Here is a 20,183-nt window from a genome sequence, read left to right on the forward strand (position 1 = left end):
TGCCCGTGAACTAGCACAAACAATCAACCAGTGGGATCTCTTCTTATTAAAAAGATTCTGCACAGCAAGAGAAACCACCAGCAGTGTGAAGAGACAACCCACAATGTGGGAAAAAATCTTCACCTGCTCTTCCTCAGACAAAGGTCTACTATCTCAAATCTATAAAGAACTTAAAAAGATCAGACCTCCCAAATTTAAAGACCCAATCCAAAAATAGGCATCTGAAATGAACAGACATTTCTCACACAAAGAAGTAGAAATAGCAAATAAATACATGAAAAAATGTTCAACATCACTGGTCATTCAAGAGATGCAAATGAAAACAACGCTGAGATTCCACTTCACTCCAGAAAGAATGGCTGCTATCATGAAATCGACCAATAACAAATGCTGGCAGGGCTGTGGGGAAAGAGGAACCCTGCTCCACTGCTGGTGGGAGTACAGACTGGTGCAACCACTGTGGAAATCAGTATGGAGATACCTCAAAGAACTAGGACTGGAAGTCCCATTTGACCCCTCTATTCCACTGCTGGGGATCTTCCCCAAAGAATTAAAAGAATCATACCACAGTGATATATGTGCACTCATGTTCATAGCAGCACAGTTTGTAATAGCTAAAACTTGGAAACAGCCCAAATGCCCATCAACTGGAGACTGGATAAAGAAAATGTGGGCTTTTTATAAAATGGAGTACTACTCAGCCATAAAAAATGAGAAATTAGAGACATTTATAGCTAAGTGGATGCACATTGAGGCAATACTCTTAAGTGAAATAAATAGGACACACATGTGTAAATACCGAATAGTTTCTCTGGTGTGAGAAACTGAAAGTGTAAATAAGGACCAAAATGTATAATAGGTCATGTGAAATAGGAAGAAAAGGGGCAAAGGGGAAGGAAGTGGGAGGGCTAGGGGAAAGGATAGAAGGGAATGGGATTAATATGAGAAAATGGAAAAATAGGAACAAAAGCTTTGTAAATAGGGAGGACTGGAGGGGTTGAAGGAAGGGCTGGGCAAGGGTGAAAAATAAGAACCAAGAGAGACTATGTAAAGGTGCAAATTTCCAATGATGAATGTCATTATATTGTATACCTAAAAGGTAGCAATGACTAGAATGAATAATTGATAATGCAAAATAGAAAGAAAAGGTCCAAAGGGGTAGGGATAGTGGGAGGGGCAGGGGAAAGGAAAGAAGGGAAAGGAAAAATGATGAGAAATGGAAAAAATGGAAATAAAGTCTTTGTCAAAAGGGAAGGGTGGAGGGGTGAAGGGAGGGCTAGGAATGGGGAAAAAATAAGAACCAAGATGCATTATGTAAAGGTACAATTCCCAATGAGAAATGTAATTGTGTTGTATACCTACAATGTACCAATAAAAGAATTTAATTAAAAAATAGAAATAAATGATAGCCTAAACATTTAAAAAAAAAGAAAAAGAAATACAAATGGTCAACAAATACATAAAAAAATGTTCAACATCTCCAACCATTAGAAAAATGCTAATCAAAACAACACTGGGATTTATCTTACTCCAGAAAGAATAGCCATCATCATGAAATTAGATAACAACAAATGCTGGCCAGCCTGCAGGAAGAAAAGAACTCTCTTACACTATTGGTGGGAATGTAAGCTAGTACAAGCATTATGCAATACAGTACGGAGATTCTTCGAAAAAACTAAAACTAGAAATTCCATTTGACTCAGTTATTCCCCTTCAAGGTACCTTCCTGAAAGAATTAAAGACATTATATTACAGTGATCTACACACACTTATGTTTATAGCAGGACAGTTCACAATAGCTAAATCTTGGAAGCAGCCTATATGCCCATTTTCTATCTAGATATTTTTTGTTGTTCTGTTCACAAACTCTTCCACAGAGCAAGTCTGCATTATACAAATGAAGTCCAAGTTACCAGCTTTCCTTTGTTAACAGACAATGCTTTTGGAGTCATCTGAGAAATTGTGCCCAACTCTAGTTCCTAGATATTTTCTCCTGAATTCTTTTTCTATGAGTTTAATAGTTTTATGCTTCACATTTAAGAATGTAATCAATTTTGACTTGATTTTTGTATCATACACAATGCTCTGTCAGGTTTATATTTGTGTATATGGAGATCTAATCTTTCAGTACTCTGTGTTGAACAGACTAGCCTTCTTACATTGAATCAATTCTATGCTTTTATTAAAAATCAGCTGAGCACATCTGTTTGAGTTTTCTGTGTCCTCTTTTATTGCATTGATCTGCATTTCATCCCTCTGCCTGTGTTTATTACTGAAGCTATATTATAAATAGACTGATTCTGCCCACTTTATTCTCATTTTTCAGCACTGTTCCAGATATTCTACACCCTTTGTTTTGTTATGTAAATTGTTGGATAAGCTTGCCTATATCAGCAAACATATTCTTGTGAACTCACTTTTTATATGCTGTTATGGTTTGGATCTGGATGTCCCCTCAGAGCCTCATGTGCTCATAGGTCTGGCTTTGGGAGGTGACTGGATCACTGGGGTATAACACTCATCACTGAATTAGTCCACCGATGAGTTTACAGCCAAATGTGATTTGGGAGGTGAAGCTTTGTTGGAGGAAATGGTTGTTGTGGGCATGGCCTAGAAGACAGTATCTCCTTCCCTCCTCCCCTGGTGACCTAGGGCTTGAGGGAGGAAAGGGTGAGAAGCTATTGTTTAATGTGTCCACAGTTTTAGTTTGGGATGGTGAAAAAGTTCTTGAAGTCAATAGGAGTAATTGTACAATATCGAGAATGTCCTTAATGCCCCCACCATATACCTAAAAATAGCTAAAATGGTCAGTTTTGTGTTATGCATATTTTGCTAAAATAAAAATCAACAAACAGGTTCTTGGCCCTGCTGGAAGATTCTAGTTCCCATGGTTGGGAGCAGGAATCAAACATCTAGATACTTCACAAGCAATCTTGGAAATTCTGGGTCATAGGCAGGTTTGGGACCCATTGATCTAGTGAAGCCCCTGCAGTTCATAGGAAAGGAAAACAGGCTTAGAAAGAAGGGAATTGGCCAAGGTCAAGTGAGGAGAAATGGCAGTCGGGAGTTGATTGCACATCAAATTCCAAGTCCTGTAACCTTTTCATTTCATTCTCCAAATAACTAAGAATCTTTTTGCGGGGCGGGGGGGGGGGGGGGGTTAGTACTAGGGACTGGATCAAGGACCTCTGCACTAAGCTACATCTCCACTAAGTTTCTAAGTTGCCTAGGCTGGGCTGGAACCTGGGTCCTCCCATCTCAGCCTCCCAGAGTGCTGGATTACAGTCATGTGCCACTGTTTCCTGCTAAGTAAATGACAATCTTTATTACTCCCCTAACCCTACAAGGCACTGAAAGGCCTTATTTAATGCTTACAAATATGAAAATGTTCTCCTGGCTTTGACATTTGTCCCACAGGACATTGTTGCCTCTAGGGGTTCGAAGTGGCTTCTATACTCACTTCTTCAGCAGGCTGGCCATGCCCCAGAACCCAGAGCACCCTGTAGCAAAAGCTGTCCCAAGGTGCCCAGACAGTAAAGGGCTGCACTGCAGCTCAATGCCCAGGCATGCCTGCAGTTAAGCATCTGCAGCCCTCTAACCGTAGGCTGGCCCCTGGACACACTGTGTACCGTCTCTGGTGTGAAGCTCACTGCAAGGGGGGAGGAACTTGGGTCATGAAAGCCCATAACTTTTGCACTCTCATTATCACAAGGGCCCTGCTGACTAGGCAGCCTCTGTAGCAGACAGCTTCCTAAGCAAATGCTCACTAGCAAAGATGAGGCTCCTCTACAACAGGGAATGTAGAACATTTGATAGTAAAAAAATAAACACTTGGCCAACGTCTTGAGTGACTGTAAGAGCACAATCTGTGATCAAAGCCCAGAAAGATTGTTTACCATTGCAGCAGGCAAACATTTAAAAATAATAGAGATGCCTGCAGGCTCACGTACCGTAATAAAGAGCACAACTCACTTACACAGACAGACTTTCAATTTCGCAGTTGCCAATTTTAAGCAGCAAATAAAACAGAACCTGGAGAGATTTCAGGGGCTTCCATGTGAATTCCTCCTTCCCATGGTTTCTTATGACACACCCCCAACTTCCCATGCAGAATACCTAGCTCTACTTTTCTCAGTTTGACAGTCTCCTTAAAGCGGTGCTATGAGAGTAAGGTTAAAAATATCAAGTTAGGAGTCCCCAAAATGTCAACTGTAAGGAAAGGAGCACATTACTGAGTCACTGCCACGCTGCTTCTCTGCTACCTCCTTCCTCCGAGGCTGTCAGTCCATGGAAGGAAGGCCAAAGCGGCCACAGCCCACCTAGAGGGAGCCTGTACAAGCCTCGCTCTCTCCCTCGGAATGCTGGGTTGGTTCTCCTCTCTTCTTATCCCACAGTCAGTGGGACCCAGAATGATATGTGGAGTCTGAGCCTCCCTCTGCCTCTCAGCCATCCTCAGATCTTTCTAAAGGTCAGTTTCCCATCTGTCAACTCAGAACAACAGCACCAACTCCTGAGGGTGCACAGCATCCTCTGTGGAAACCTAACATCAGGTTGACTTTCTTCTGGCCTGAGGGCAGGCCTTTCCTTATCTGGGAGACAAAATCTGAGGCAGACTCAGTGTGGGCTGATCAGGCATAACTGCCAGGGAGTTTGATGTCTAAAGGAGAGGTAAACAGAGGCCAAGGAAGGAACCACTCTTTGTTTAGGCAGCAGACAAGGCACAGCTGTGATGTCAAAGGAAATTTGGTTAAAAGCAAACAACCAGCTCGGCACAAGGTTAACTCAGCTTTTCCATCTTAAAAAGTCTACACAACGGGGCAGTTTACTGTGTCAACCCTGAGTGTGATTATACCTATGTATGATTTTTTAATGCCTATTCCTATGTACAGTGAGTGGCTGGCTCCCTCCAAAATGGCCACAGAGCAATATTCTGAGAGGTTGTTCATCCTCCAGGTCATTCTCAAAGCAGCACTGAGACAAGCACTCTTATGCATGACCTGGAACTGCACAAACACCAGCTTAGAATCAATCACGCTCACCCTCCTGCCGTTACTCTTCATCAGCTTTTACTTTGGACAGTAATTGTTATGCACAAAGGAGCCCAATTCCCTTAAATTCCTCATGCATTTGGCTGTCTAGTTCTTACCAGAACCCAGGATGGTCAGCTGGATTTTGAAAATCTATACGCAAGACTGACATTGTGCCTCTTCCTCTTCCCTTCATAAGACATCACAGTATATTTCTTAAATCAAATCTAAAAGTTAAAACTTTAGAAAATATAGTCCAGAGGATCACAATCCATAGAAACACAATACCATAACAGAAGGATCAAAGTCAAGAGAGGATTGTCTTGACAGTCTTGCTTGACAAATGAACCTTGCCTGACAAATGAAAAAGTATTTCCTTCTATGTTTCATCAAACTATTGTGGACAATTAATATTTCATGCTCTGTAGGAAGAAACAGGGTGGAATTTGACATAAAGTTTGGAACACATCTTACTCACTTTTTGACCCACTGCTAACAAACCTATATTCAGATAACAGATACATTATTGTTCATGAAAGAACCCCAAATTAAAGGTAATTTTCCATCCAAGTATAAGCAGAAAAGCTGCCAAAACCATCTGTTTGACTCCTAGTAGTTAAGCTATTTGGATAAGAATATAACTATTACTAACATAAAATAATTTCAAAAGTACATTGAAATACTTGTTGGAGAGAAATTATTTACATTTACTTACTTTCTGCCTTAAAGAATATTCTAGCTCCATAAAAGTTAAGAACAATCTGGTTAGCTGCAGGCTTCTATGGGTAACTGGCACATGGATTGGTAAATACGCGTTGAATTAATGAATAAATGGCACATATGAGACATCTAATTAAAGCAAACGTGAACACACACAACCTTCCCAAGAGCACTTCTGGAAATAAGATTTGTCATATTTCTGTCCTCACACTGATCTATTCCCCCACCTCTTCTTCAATACCAACATCTTTGTCAAGGAAAAATTACTGAGAATGAGATTGTGCTGCTTTATTGTCATTCCTGTCACCCATCCCCAAGCAATCATCAAATATTTATCACCAATTCGTTTGAATTCAGGAGCTCTGGAAGGAAGCCTACGAAGTGGCACTCTGACAAGTTCCCAAGGTGCTCAGGGTGGCTGGTGATGTCTTAGTATCTCTGAGTACCATGCCTTCCCAGAGCCTCACCACACTGGCGCTCTGCAGATGGGATAGCGCCTACTCACTCACAGAGCTGTGTCACAGCTTCCAAAAGCCACCACAGGCCCATGCTCCATCCCTAGCCAGCAGTTGTCCTCCACCTGCTTCCTAGACAACATCTCCAGATGGTATCTCTCTGTCTCCTAATAGAGCAAGTTCTTTAAGGACAAGGACACCTGGTGCTTATTCTTTGGGAAACTAACACCTTGGCAACTCAATGATTTGACTTCTCTAGGCTTTCAGTGTCTTCATATATGAAATTACCTCTGCTGTGTGGACTAAGTGATAAGCCAACTAACTGACTGGGCAGCAATGGAAAAAAACAAGTGCTTTTTATACTTCCATGAAGAAAGTAGGTGGACCTGGGTGTGGTGGTGCACATCCAGTATAATTCCAGATACTCGGGAAGCAGAGGCAGGAGGATCTCAAGTTACAATCCAGGTTGGGCAACTTAAAAAACTTCCGTGTCTCAAAACAAAACAAAACAAAACAAAAGGCTGGAAGTGTAGCTCAGTGGTAAAACACTTGTCTAGCAGTGGAAAGCTCTTGGTTCAATAAACAGTAACACACACAGACACACACACACACACACACAGATGGGGTAAAGGCCTTAATACATCAGATCACACCTTCCTGCCCACAGGATTCACACTTCTACATGGAAAGTCAGATGACCCTGGCCTTCACAGGTCTCAGCAGAGCTGCGCAATCCAACCAGGTGATGCTTTTCTGAACCCCGGCAGGTGACCCAACATCTGGAAGTTCGCGTTTTCTATAAGAACAGCATTATCGCTGAGGAACTGTACTCCTGACTTTCTGCAAGGAAAGGACAACGATGCTGAAAGGCCTATCCAGAATAAGCAAGGTCACAGGGACTGACACACAGTACATGGCGATCTCTGGAACTTTTTTTGTACCAGGGATCAAACTCAGGACTTTGTGCTTGTGAGGCAGGCGCAGCACCACTGAGCTAAATCCCCCGCTTTCTCTATGATTATTCTATAGAACGAAATCAGCTACATGCCTTCAATCACAGAAGTGGCCCCAAAGAGGGAGCACACAGAATAAAACAGGAACATGGCTACAGAATCCTACAGGGAGCTTCAGATGGTCCCAGTGAAAGAGACTGGCAACAGAAAATGAGATGGTAACATGCCCTCTCTCTCGGTGCTTTTCTGGATGGTGGTATTGAAACAGGAAGGAGGATTCACCTCCAAAGCCTCTGTAGGTGTCAGATCTAGGGTATGTGGGTGACAAAGCTGACGATGATGCTATTTCTCATGAAAAATGATTCTGAGAAAGAACATCAAGCAAAGCATTCCCCCTTTCTTCATCCAGCCTCTATTTTAACTTTAGCTAAGCCTGTGACTGAGTTTTTGCAGTGCTGGGCCCATCTCTGTGCAGACAGAATCAATCAAGTCCTAACTTGCTGACAGCCACAGAAACACAACATTAGAAAACATAAAAGCAGTGATGGCCCTTGGGAAGCCCTTGTGAGAGCTTCATAGAATTTCTCACCCACAAAAAGGAGGAAAACATCTTCATAACATGGAAACAGAAGTGGAGAGCACGGTCTGAGTGTGGTATGCATTCTACAGTGAGGTCATTGCTGGCTGAACCTGGAAGGCAGGGCTCGGCTGCATGGTGGGGTTCTTAAGGCAAACCCAGCCCCTACAACTACGCTTTGCCACAGGCATCCCCAAATGCCCTCCTCAACTCTCTCATTTCCTAAGAGGACAGTTATAAAAGCTCTCCAGGGAAAACGGAAGCAGCCTTGTTTTGGGAAGCCGGCTCACTAATGTCTTCCACACCCGAACAAGTGCTGCACATCTCCCTACCCCTCCCGACTCCTAGGTCTCTATCCCAGAGATAGGCATGGACGTGGGCACAGCAGGAGAGATAGGCTGGTTCCTTGGTGGTTGGCAAAAAGCTAAGACCCAAACATTTACCAGTGGGGAGACACTAAGTGAATTACTGTGCATCGGTGCTATGGGATTCATGGTGCACTGGAAACGCATGAACTAGTGTGGGAAAAATCCAAAAGTCATATTTATTGAGATTTCTTTTAAAAGCAAACTATAAAAGAATATGTCCTGTTTTATTCCATTTCTGTACAAACAGAAAGCACATAACCAAAACTACATGTATGTGTAATAAACTGCATAAAGTCTGGGAAAGGTACAATGGGCTGATAACAATTGCTATTTTTGAGCAAGATAGGTTTTCTGTAGACTTGGAAGGACTTTATTTTCTCTTTCCTGTTTAAATGTTTTAGTATGATATGTATTAATGTAGTGCTTATCTAATTGAAGTTAAAATTCAACATAATTAAGTTAAGAAAGGAAAAGAGGGAGAGAGGTCAGAAAACAAAAGTCCCAACAATGATGGGAAGGGGCCAGCTCTTGGGATGAAGTCCTCCAGGCCCATTTATCTTCATGATTGAGAAAGACTTGACAAGCCTTGCCCAACATGTCAGCATTGAGGTTAGATCTTCTTAGGAATAATGGGCAACTTTGCTTTATTTCCTATGTCATTATTTAATGACGGGAAATTTTCAAATAGAAAGAGAGCAAAAGTCAGAGAAAAACAATGGCCTCCCAGCCACAAAGAGCAACAAGAGTCCTTCCCTTAAAAGACAATGGGGACAGATTGCTCCTACCAGCCTCTCAAGGAGGTTTTCATCCCTCATCAGGAAAGATGACCTCACTCTTCCACTCCTTCCTATATCTTGGAACAGGGTGCTTCTGGCCTCCAACTGCATGGAGGTCTCAGAGGAGGCTGGAAAATGTGCAGGCAGGGAACCAGGTCACCTAGGACTGTTCCCATCTGTATCACTTACAAGCTCCGTGTCACTAAGCCTCTCAGTGCATGGAATAGAGCTTTTAGATAGTCCCTTCCACTTTACAGTGTGAGCATGCAGAGCCGAGGTTGCAGTAAGCCCCCCTTGGTAATGCTGACCACAATGGCTGCCATTTTGACAAGAGGGATGATGGTCTTGGTGACTATCACTATGAGTGGGCAATGCCCAGGAATCTGAATTTCACAGCTGATTCTTTAGGGACAGGGGTTTGTAGATGAAAAAATTATAGGAGCCTCCTTAGGTCTTCTACCTAATCCTGACTAGAAAGAGTTAAAAAGCAAACTTTACTAAAGACATTCCCCTGGGAAGCAAGTCAAAGCCAAGGGGAGAAAAATCAGGTAAAGAAAGGCACCAAATGGCCTGGGGACTTCCTTCAAGAGACCAGACAAAGACCTACCAGGCAAGACACAGAAAGAAAAGCAGATAAGCTGCTCCCACCTCCAGTGAAATATAGGAAAAACAAGGGGCAATGGCTGACTAACTTTAAGGCAGTATGTACTCACACCTGTGCACAAACATACATATACATACACAAGCACACACATATATATACACATATATACATGTGTATTCACTCTAGGGTCACTATATTTTTCACTCTAGGGTCATGGAGTGCAATAGATAAATACACACCCCCTTACTAATTCTATCCATGAGTAAGGCACTCCCTTGCCATCCACCCCGAAGGTAAGGCCTTAAACGGTAGGTAAGGACAAGTGAAAAGGCAGAAAGAAGCTGCACACAGGCCACCAGAAGAAATGACGTTGAGCAGAGTTGCCTAGAAGCCAATCTTGTTATGGCAAGTTCCCTGTGGAGGGGAAGAGCCACTCACACCCCTCTAAAATTAGCTAAGAACAAAGGGTTCCCGTGACCTCCATCTTTCTGGAGCCCTGTACCCTAATTCTTTCTTAACAGAGTAATTATCTCTCTTCTCCTTTCTCTTTCTTCCTTTTCCTCTTCACAAATAAAGTGTCTTCCTTTTGTTAAACTTTGTCCGTCTAATTTTTTACTGGGGCTGAGTTATAATCCCAGCAGACAACAGAGAGAGCAACAGTGCTCATCCCCCAGATGCAACAACTCTATCGCCAATTTTGATAAACACTACTTACAGCCATGACTCCCTTCGGTAAAGGAAAGTCAAACAGCAAGACACAACCCTCAAGCGCTGTGCAAAGCAAGCAAGGCAGGGTGAGGAGGTTTCAGAGTTGCTTCAAAGACAAGCAGAACTTAGATTTAACTTGGAAGGGAAGAAAATATTTAGCAGGAGACGAAATGCTAACATTTGGATTTACAGATTCCTCTGGCAGAGGAGGGCAGTGTGAATTGGAGCCTGGGCAAGCCAAGTGTTGAAGATTGCTGGTAAAGACACTCACGTGTGTGTGTACACCTGCACATAGGCTCCACGTTCACATCTTGTCTCGGACTGTGAACAACTCACCCCAAAAATAAACGAAATACACAGGCCCTCTCTCTACCTCCTTCCTTTCCCACCAGCCATGGACATGGCACACACATGTGTACACAAACATGCACATACATACACATCCATCCAGGAGTGGAGTGAAAAGAAAGGCAAGCAGAGTGGGAGGTCAAGGCCATGCTAGGACAGAACCCACCTTTGCAGCTCTCACAGCAGGTGCCCTTCTGCTTGATGGCCAGGGCACAGTCGCGTGGCAGCACCAGGCACTTCTCCCGCTTGCAAGTCACTTCCTTGTTCTAGGAAAGAAGAGACAGGAGACACAGGAAATCAGCATCTGAATCCCCAGGACCCTGACCAGTGCTGAGTTCTCCTTTTCCTATCTTCCCTTCATCTTGGCAGAGGAGCACAGTGATGACACATAGAAGCTTCTCCTCTCTCAAACAGAAATATCCGCCAGGAACACAGAACTCAGGGAGAGCACGGGACGTTTAGAGATGAGAGGAGATGTACCCTAGGCTAGCCTCGAATTTATGGCACTCCTTCTGCCTCAGCCTGTCACGTGCTGGGATTATAGGTATGTGCCACCATACTTAGCCAGCAAATACTATCATTCTCATTTTACAAATGAGAAAACCACAGCTCAGAGCAAGTAGCTGACCCATTCAATTAGACACAGCTGCAAAGTGGCAGAGGTGAAATTCAGACTGAAATCACGAGCACACACCTCCAGTAGGGGGTCAGGTGGCCCTGCTACCATCCTCAGCTGATATGGGGGCAGTGGGAGAGGGTAGCTGACCAGCTCTGCCACCGCGGGATGACCTAGACCAATGGTGGCAAACCTATGGTATGCATGCTGCAGTAGGCACAGAGAACCCTCTCTGTTGGCATGAGAGCCAAGTCTCCCCAGAAGCTGAGCATTGGATAACACTGTTTTTTCTGAACCAAAACCTCAGTATTCAGGTTTGATTGTAGTGTTGGGCCTTTGTGATAAATAAGTAGGTTTGGGGTTGCAGTTTGTGTACTCCCTAAAAGGTTCACCATCCCTGACCTAGACCCTTCCCTGATATGTAGGAGACACTACCTGTACCCTGACAGGGACCCTGGGAAGATTTGTGAGTCTCCTAGCACATTTAAACATCATGACCAAGGAAAATCTCACGTCTATGGTACAGAACCACAGAGATGTGTGCATCTTAGTAGGGTGAGGGTGTGTGTGTGCATGCGTGCTATGAGCATGTGTGCGTGTGTGTGCGTGTGTGTGTGTGTGTGTGTGTCTCGGAAGCTGGGAACCTAAGTCCAGCCTTATGCAAAGCTCAGCCCGAGGCTACTGTAAGATAGCCCTCATCATCCTCTGGGTTTCCCTCAAACGGGCTCCTGTGGTCTGATGCTACATTAACCCTGATGCCATCCCAGGCCATGACTGTGACCTCCAGGACCCCAAAATCCCTCCACCCCCAGCTCACAGGTTCCAGCTCCCGCTGCGATTCTCAGGGGCATGGAGAGAGCTGGGCCTTCCACTTCTCAGTCTCTGCCTCTCAGGCCTTTCAGTCCCCTGTCTGCAAGGCTTTGCAAGGCTACCCAGCATCACAGGACCTGCCCAGCAACCCAGGGAGAGTATGTCAGTGTGGCCACCCGGACCCTGATCGCCTGGACCCCAGTAGGGCTCTTGGTTGCTAACCTTGTGGTTTCAGTCACTGGTTATGGGTTAGGGTTAGGATTAGGGATGGGTTGGTGGGGTGGTCTAAGTAATCCCGTTTCCCCCTTCCTCTTGTTTTTCTGGTGTCTGTTCTGTGGTTGGCATCCTCATGGCCTGATCTTTTTTACTCTGTGGCTCCTGGGAAAGAACCCTCATTCTCTCTGCAGATTACCACCCTCCTGTGGGTCCCTCACAGAGGCAGGGGCTGCTCCCACCCGGGAACCTGGGTCTGATTCCTCTAAGGACGCATCACTAGTGTGTGTCAGGAGCAGGGGTTTCCCCTGTGCTGCCAGGGCTGAGAGCCACTGTGGTAGGGGAAGTGTGCTTGTCCCCAGGATGGTTCGGTGAGTGAAAGAGCTCCCTGCTGTGCCTCTGTGAGTGGCAGATGAACCTGCCTTCTGCCTCTGGGGTTCCCTCCCCCCGTCCATTTCCAGCACCACAATGGTATGGAGGCTAAGTCACAGCCCACAGATTTACTTTTACAACTTTCCTTACATTACAAACATAACATATACACAATTCAAATTTAGGCAAAAATTAAAATTTTTGTCTAAAAATTTAAAATATCATCCACTTTACTCTCACCAAAAGCCATCAGCCATAACCACCAGTTATATGTGCCGCTCACCATTCTTAACCATGACTGGGATTTGCCACTTGTTTCTTTGGTCAGCTGCATCCTGATGCCCATTTCCCACTCTGGGATGACAGAGACATGAAGCTCTATGACTTTATGCAGTCACCAACCTGGGCAGAGCCACTGTACGTGCATCCCCTCCCTCCTGCAGGAACGGGTGCTGAGACCTGGGTAGCTCAGAGCCCCTGGGCAGTCAGAGGGGTATGAAGTCACAACTGGGAACCAATAAATAGGAAGGCATGGAGTCTCAATATAGGAACTGGTGGCTAAGTTAGAAAGCTGGGGGCTAATCAGAACCCATAACAAGATTCCAAGATTCATAATAAATGGCTTGTAATTACAGTCCAGCCCAAAAGCTATTCCAAACAGATGGTCTACAGACTCACATCTGGAATTTGTTTTACACACACACGTGCACACACACACACACACACACACACGTGCACTACTTGACTGTGAGTTTAGTGGAGTCTTCCCCTTTCTGATTACACTTGGAGTTTTCACATAGTCTATCAAGGGTCATGCTGGTGTGTAACTGCCATACCCGATTACTCCTCTGGTGTCTGACTAACAGGTATATGAAGGTCTGCTCTGAATCTGAGACCCTCAAAGAAAAATAAACAAAAATAAAAGCTCCAGATAATCTCTGTGAGAGGCTCATTCCCCCATCAACTTAACTGCATGCAGCAGCTTCAGGGTAAATTCAAGCACAGGTTAATCAAGGCCAAGCATGTTGCTTCCTCATTATGCCAGGAATCAAGCACACTCATCCTGAGCCTGGGGCTTTGGAGGGCAGTGTAACAAGCAGGCAGTGGCTCCAGGAGTCCATCATCCCCAGCTACCTCATCCTCCAGCAGCAACTCCCATCACTGTGGCTCACAGCTGTGGCTCATCCAGTTCACATTTTCATTCAAGAAACATTCTCTGAAGCCAGCACATGCCTGTTACCCCAGCTCTCCGGGAGGCTGAGGCAGGAAGACAGCACACTTGAGCCCAGCTTGAGCTACTTAGTAAGACTCTGTCCCCAAATTTAAAAATAAAGGCTGGAGGTGTAGTTTAGTTTGAAGAACCTGCGCTAATCCCAGTACTATGAAAAGAAAGAAAGACCGGTTCACACACTGTCCTCTTTCTATGGTGTGTCCAGACTGTGTGCTACAAATCTTAGCCACACACTGCCACCAAAACTTTCTCATCATCCCCAATTCACAGATGAGTATGCAAATTTAGTAAACTTGCCCAGGAGTCACAAGAGAGGTGGTCTAGAATACAGCAGGGTACAGCATTTCCTCACAATCCTAGAACTCCCAGGTATTCGAGGTGCAGATGAGAATAGATCAGTGCCCCTACCCCTGGAGCTGTGCCCCTACCCCTGGAGCTGTGCCTTCCTGGAAAATGACTGTAACAGAGGGCAGATGATACAGGGATGATATAGGAGATGAAATAGAACTTCCAAAAGATATAAGGAAAATATTATAATCTCAATCTGTCAGATATCTGATATGCTCAGTTCATGCTCTCTAAAATCAAGAGTAGGAAATGCTTATTGAGAGGAAACCTCCTGAGAGGCAGGAGGGGTCTCGAATGTGTTGCCCAGGACTCTATAAAGTTTCAGGGGAAGTTTTATAGGCCAGAAGCCACGTGGGTACAACATAGGTTAAAGCTATCATCAACCAGTAAGGTTACAAGTATCGTCACTTAGTGACCCAATGGGGGGAACAAGTCACGTAACAAGTGTACATGGAAAGAACGAAGACCTTTTCTAGGAAACAATGGATCTGGAGGTCTTGGTCACCCATTGTGGTTACTGTTGTTTATCTAGACTTCTATGTGGGCCAAGTGTTATCACTTATCTTGTCCTTTGAGGATGTGTGCAGGCCTGGTCATTACATCTTTATCTTGAGGCCTGGTCTCCAACAGATGCGTTTCTGGCCATGGTTGTAATGTGTTTTCGTCTTTTGCACTGATGGCCAGCCCTACCTGACTGCCTATAATACTTCTACTTAGCTTAGCTGTCTATAATACCCTGGGACCACAATGTCCCCCACCACAGTCTGCAGACACCTGCTGTGTTCTGGTAAGAGGAAAGTGGCTTTGCCCTGGGTATGGCAGTGAGGTGCACATTACACCTCTGAAAGCCAGGCTGTCATCCTCTACCAGTCTTCAGTTCTCACTGGCGATGGAGGCCTCCCAGTTCTAAGCAAACAGAAATGATGGCAAAAAGCTCACTCAAGGAAAAGATGAGAACACTGACAACCTAGCCCAGCCAGTCAGCAGGACAGCACATCTTGCACTTCCCAGCCTCACTTCTGCCTGGTCTGTGAGTCTCCCGGGTTGGCCTGTGGCCAAAGGTGTCCATCCGCACTATGCCTTCCTTCTGAGGGAGGGGCCCTGGACCTTCCAGAGCTGGCCATGTATGTCACACCTGACGCAGTCTCAGGGCACCTTCAATGAAGTGCCAACATATACGAGTGAAAGGGATGCGGGGAGAACAAAACAGAAATCGACATGCCCGGCAACAAGGCCCATCAGGATGTGACCCAAACTGCAGCCCCAGTCACAGATGAGATGGCCAAGTTCAAGGGGATTCCGCAGCCACATGCTGGCCCCGAGACTGTCACCAGGTGGCAGCACAGAGAGCCCTGGTACAGAGATTGCAGCTGAGTCTGGAGCAGACCTGGGAGCATTTCCAGTCTGTTCTGGATGCCAGACCCTGTCCAGTGAAAGAGGTCAGAAGGCAGGAAAGCGCGGTCTTCCGATGTCCCTGTGTGACTTCCTCCACCAGGGGGAAAGAATAACCTTGAGAGACTTTGGTTAACATGCCTTGCCAATGTCTTAAAATAATTTTTTCACAGATTCTGCCCAAAGCAATGCTATTGTAGACAATGGAAATTATTGCCTGGCCTTTCATTCATGTTAGAAAAAGTAATAAAAACTTGGAGACAAAGACACAGGAGCTACCAGGATGAGAGGATGCGAGAGAGGCTGTGTTCTCATACGGTGACGTGCTGTCCTGAATCCCCTGGAATGAGAATAAAGATGAAAACGTCTGGTGCCCCGAGCTGCCGCCATCTGGTCAGCTGTTCTAGCAAGGAGGCCGGCCACATCCATCCCTGCCCCGGAAGGTGGCATTATTGTCCTTCTATCCTTGTCCCCTCTAAAAAGCCCTCAGGGGAGGGGGGCGGGCAAACACCTATCATTCAGCAAACAAGCAGGCTCAGAGACCCACGAAGGATGGAAATTGTGATATTCTTTCGGCTCAAGTGAACAGCACTAAATTTGTCGCTGAAGCCAGGGACCAGGTAGCATCAGCAGAAAGGATAAGGGGCCGAGGCAGTGCTTTCTCTCCAGGTTGACCCATCCCCGTGCGCACGCGCACACACACACATGCTCCTCTGTCATTTTGTAGCCATAGTCTTATTTGGGGAGGAGGTTGATTGAATTTTCTTCCTTCAAAAACTCTCACCCAAAGGCAAATAGCCATGGCAATGTGGCCTCAGTTACCCCAAGGGCTATTCTTTTTGTTCTTATGAACCTTCAAGGAAGGAAACCAGCCTAGCAACTCTGATAGGTGAAGAACTCAGAGGGGTTCGACAGGTACAGCATCACAGACCTAGCCCTCGAGCAGCACTACACTGAGTCTGTAGAAGGAGGAGAAGCAGGCCATAAGTCCCCAGCTCAAGAAGCTCTTAGGTAAACAAAGCATTGATCCTAGCAGCTCACACAAACCCCGTAGCTTCTGGCACCCATGGAGAGTATGGATGAGAACATTACCTGGAGTCCATGCCCTTGAGGCTGGCAAGCACACACAGAACACTCTGACACTTCCTTACACGTCCCTGAAACACACACACAACAGAGTTTCATGTGGAGCCTCAAGATCACTCCAAAAGGAGTTTGTTTTGAGGAATATGGATGTCTGTGTCATTTCCCAAGGAGGGGAGGCCAGGAGAACCTGATCCCATGTCACCCTGTGGATTCTCACTGCAATTTCTAGTCTCCCCATGCAAGAAGTTAAGGAGGTCACCTTCTCCTGAAGTAACCCAATTCCAGCTCTGAAGAGCTAAGGAGAACACTATGGTACTTTTGAACAGGGATCCCCATTTCTTCCAGGCAATATGATACCACTTCTCCCAAACAGAAGCGTAAGACTTGGTGTTTACACAGCAGTTTTCTCTTTTTTGTATTAAATTCTTTCATTGGTACATTGTAGGTATACAACACAATTACATTTCTCATTGGGAATTGTACCTTTACATAATGCATCTTGGTTCTTATTTTTTCCCCACTCCTAGCCCTCCCTTCACCCCCTCCACCCTTCCCTATTTACAAAGACTTTATTTCCATTTTTTCCATTTCTCATCATTTTCCCTTTCCCTTCTTTCCTTTCTCCTGCCCCTCCCACTACCCCTACCCCTTTGGAGCTTTTCTTCCTATTTTGCATTATCGATTATTCATTCTAATCATTGGTACATTTTAGGTAGACAATATAATGACATTCATCATTGGAAATTTGCACCTTTACATAGTCTCTCTTGGTTCTTATTTTTCACCCTTGCCCAGCCCTCCCTTCAACCCCTCCAGTCCTCCCTATTTACAAAGCTTTTGTTCCTATTTTTCCATTTTCTCATATTAATCCCATTCCCTTCTATCCTTTCCCCTAGCCCTCCCACTTCCTTCCCCTTTGCCCCTTTTCTTCCTATTGCACATTACCTATTATACATTTTGGTCCTTATTTACACTTTCAGTTTCTCACACCAGAGAAACTATTCGGTATTTACACATGTGTGTCCTATTTATTTCACTTAAGAGTATTGCCTCAATGTGCATCCACTTAGCTATAAATGTCTCTAATTTCTCATTTTTTATGGCTGAGTAGTACTCCATTTTATAAAAAACCCACATTTTCTTTATCCAGTCTCCAGTTGATGGGCATTTGGGCTGTTTCCAAGTTTTAGCTATTACAAACTGCGCTGCCATGAATATGGGCGCACACATATCCCTGTGGTATGATTCTTTTAATTCTTTGGGGAAGATCCCCAGCAGTGGAATAGAGGGGTCAAATGGGACTTCCAGTCCTAGTTCTTTGAGGTATCTCCATACTGATTTCCACAGTGCTTGCATCAGTCTACACTCCCACCAGCAGTGGAGCAGGGTTCCTCTTTCCCCACAGCCCCACCAGCATTTGTTATTGGTCGATTTCATGATAGCAGCCATTCTTTCTGGAGTGAAGTGGAATCTCAGCATTGTTTTCATTTGCATCTCTCGAATGACCAGTGATGTTGAACATTTTTTCATGTATTTATTTGCTATTTCTACTTGTTTGTCTGAGAAATGTCTGTTCATTTCAGATGCCCATTTTTGGATTGGGTCTTTAAATTTGGGAGGTCTGATCTTTTTAAGTTCTTTATAGATTTGAGATAGTAGACCTTTGTCTGAGGAAGAGCAGGTGAAGATTTTTTCCCACATTGTGGGTTGTCTCTTCACACTGCACACAGCAGTTTTCTTTTAGAGAGCTCTATAGACATTGTGTCATTGATCCTTGTTTCTTAAAACCTGCATGCAGAGAAATGGTCCACACTGAACTTAAGTATCTCAGGTCCCTCAAAGAACCAGCAGGCAGTGGAATGGGTATAAAACAGAAACCCAGGCCTGGGTTAAGGGAACAGCCAGGAAGGTAAGTGGCTAAGACCCAACATTAAAATATATAGGTGAATCACATTAGAATTAAGTGAGCTTTGACATGACTGCTGAGATTTTTAGGATGAGGTCAGTATGCAGTTGAGCTAGTTTGTAAAGTTTTTAGACAGATGGGCTACCCAGGTCACACAGGTGAGGTCACAGCCATGTTGTGTACCCTGGAGGAAGGTCAACCAGGAAATGTGCCATGAAAGGGGTGGCCCAGGCTTTGGGCAACCAGACCTTGCTTCAAGCCTTTGAAGGTTCTTGTATGCTGGGATGTGGCAAAACCTAAAGAATGAACCAAATGAGGTGGTGCACACCTGTAATCTCTGCTACTCGGGAGGCAGAGGCAGGAGGATCATAAGTTCCAGGCCAGCTTGGGCAGTTTAGTAAGCCTCTGTTCCAAAATAAAAACTAAAAAAGAGGGGGGGAACTTGGGATATAGTGGGGGAGCATACCAGTGTTCAATCCTCAGTACCACCAAAAATAAGCTGAAGAAGGAAGTATGTTTTGGCAGCATCCGAAGAACCAAGTGGGTGGTAGGCTCTGCTGCCTACCAGGGCTTCTGATCCCTGGTTTCCTTCTGGAATCCTTGGTCAGGGAGATTCTTCAACAGTGAGCATGTGCATTCAGGAGGACTAGTACAAGCCCGCATCTGCTCCAGCCTGTCTCCTTTGTGCAAATCTGCTGCTAGTCTCCTAGAAATAATGATGAAATGGAGTGGGGAGGGCCCCATGATAGCTCTCCGGGTGCCAATGGCATTATTAAATTTGATTGATGATTTACTATTTTAATAAGCTGTTGCTTGCTTGCTCTTCATTACTGATGGTACAAATGACTTCCCCAAAACTCTCAAAGAAAGAGCCAGAAGAAAAAAAATTAAAGGCAGTTGGCATGCCTCGAAGTCTAAGTGTAAAGTGTAAAGCTCTGGGTCATCTCTCAGGTCAGTAGCACTTGAAAAAAAATGGACAGACAAAGCAGCCAACAAAACCATTTCTAACGTGCAGAAAATGAAGTTGGAAGAGAAAGAAACCTAGATTCCCCAGTGTTTCCGAAGACCTCTCTCTCCTGACGCATTCCGGAGGAAATGAGAGCCCTCATCCTGCTCACCCCAGCTTTTGCCCTGAAGTCCCTCTCCAGATCTTGCTGTATTTGCTCCTCCACTTGTTTTGCCGTCCTTTTCATGGCTACACCCCCAAATAAAGCTGATCTATCTTTCATCAAACAATGGGTAGTATGTGGTTGCACAGGCAAGATGCTATTTCTTATCACAGTATCAGACATTTCTAAAAATCTGTTATGTGTCAGACAATGCTGAGTATGTCCTGTGTGTTTTGTCATTTAACCCTTGCAACAAGCTCAGGAAAATCATTGATTTACCTCCCTCTCATCTTATAGGTAAGGAAACTGAAGCCCAGGGGGCGCTGTGCTCCACCAAGTTTACACAGCCAAGCCAGGGCACAGACTCGAACTCATAACCTTGTGATGTCAAAGTCTATGACTTAAGCACTACAACATACAGTGTGGCCTAAAGGTAAAGATGAACCATCCCTGCAGCTAAGAATTTAAATATTTGCCTCTGTTAAGCATTCCCTATTTTCAGACCATTATAAACCTGGACACTTTATTTTCATTTTAAATGCACAAGTAAAAACAGTGCCTTTA

The 20,183-nt window shown here is 44.8% G+C and overlaps 1 protein-coding gene across 14 annotated transcripts in view; it reads right to left on the bottom strand.

The window, feature by feature from the left end:
* Positions 1–20,183, bottom strand: part of LOC101717569 (BMP-binding endothelial regulator protein) — a 321,597-nt gene that overhangs the window by 279,399 nt on the left and 22,015 nt on the right. For all 14 annotated transcript variants that reach the window (XR_015446606.1, XR_015446605.1, XM_087199424.1 and 11 more), the window contains one exon: positions 10,703–10,802. Coding sequence is in view for 11 of the 14 variants with exons in the window: in XM_087199424.1 (XP_087055550.1) it covers positions 10,703–10,802 (100 nt within the window). In the remaining 3 variants the exon portion in view is untranslated. The remainder of the gene's footprint in view (positions 1–10,702; positions 10,803–20,183) is intronic.

The sequence above is a fragment of the Heterocephalus glaber genome, unplaced genomic scaffold, assembly GCF_053883595.1.
Source record: "Heterocephalus glaber isolate CG9 unplaced genomic scaffold, H.glaber_assembly_v1.0 deba00001719, whole genome shotgun sequence".
Lineage (NCBI taxonomy): Eukaryota > Metazoa > Chordata > Mammalia > Rodentia > Bathyergidae > Heterocephalus > Heterocephalus glaber.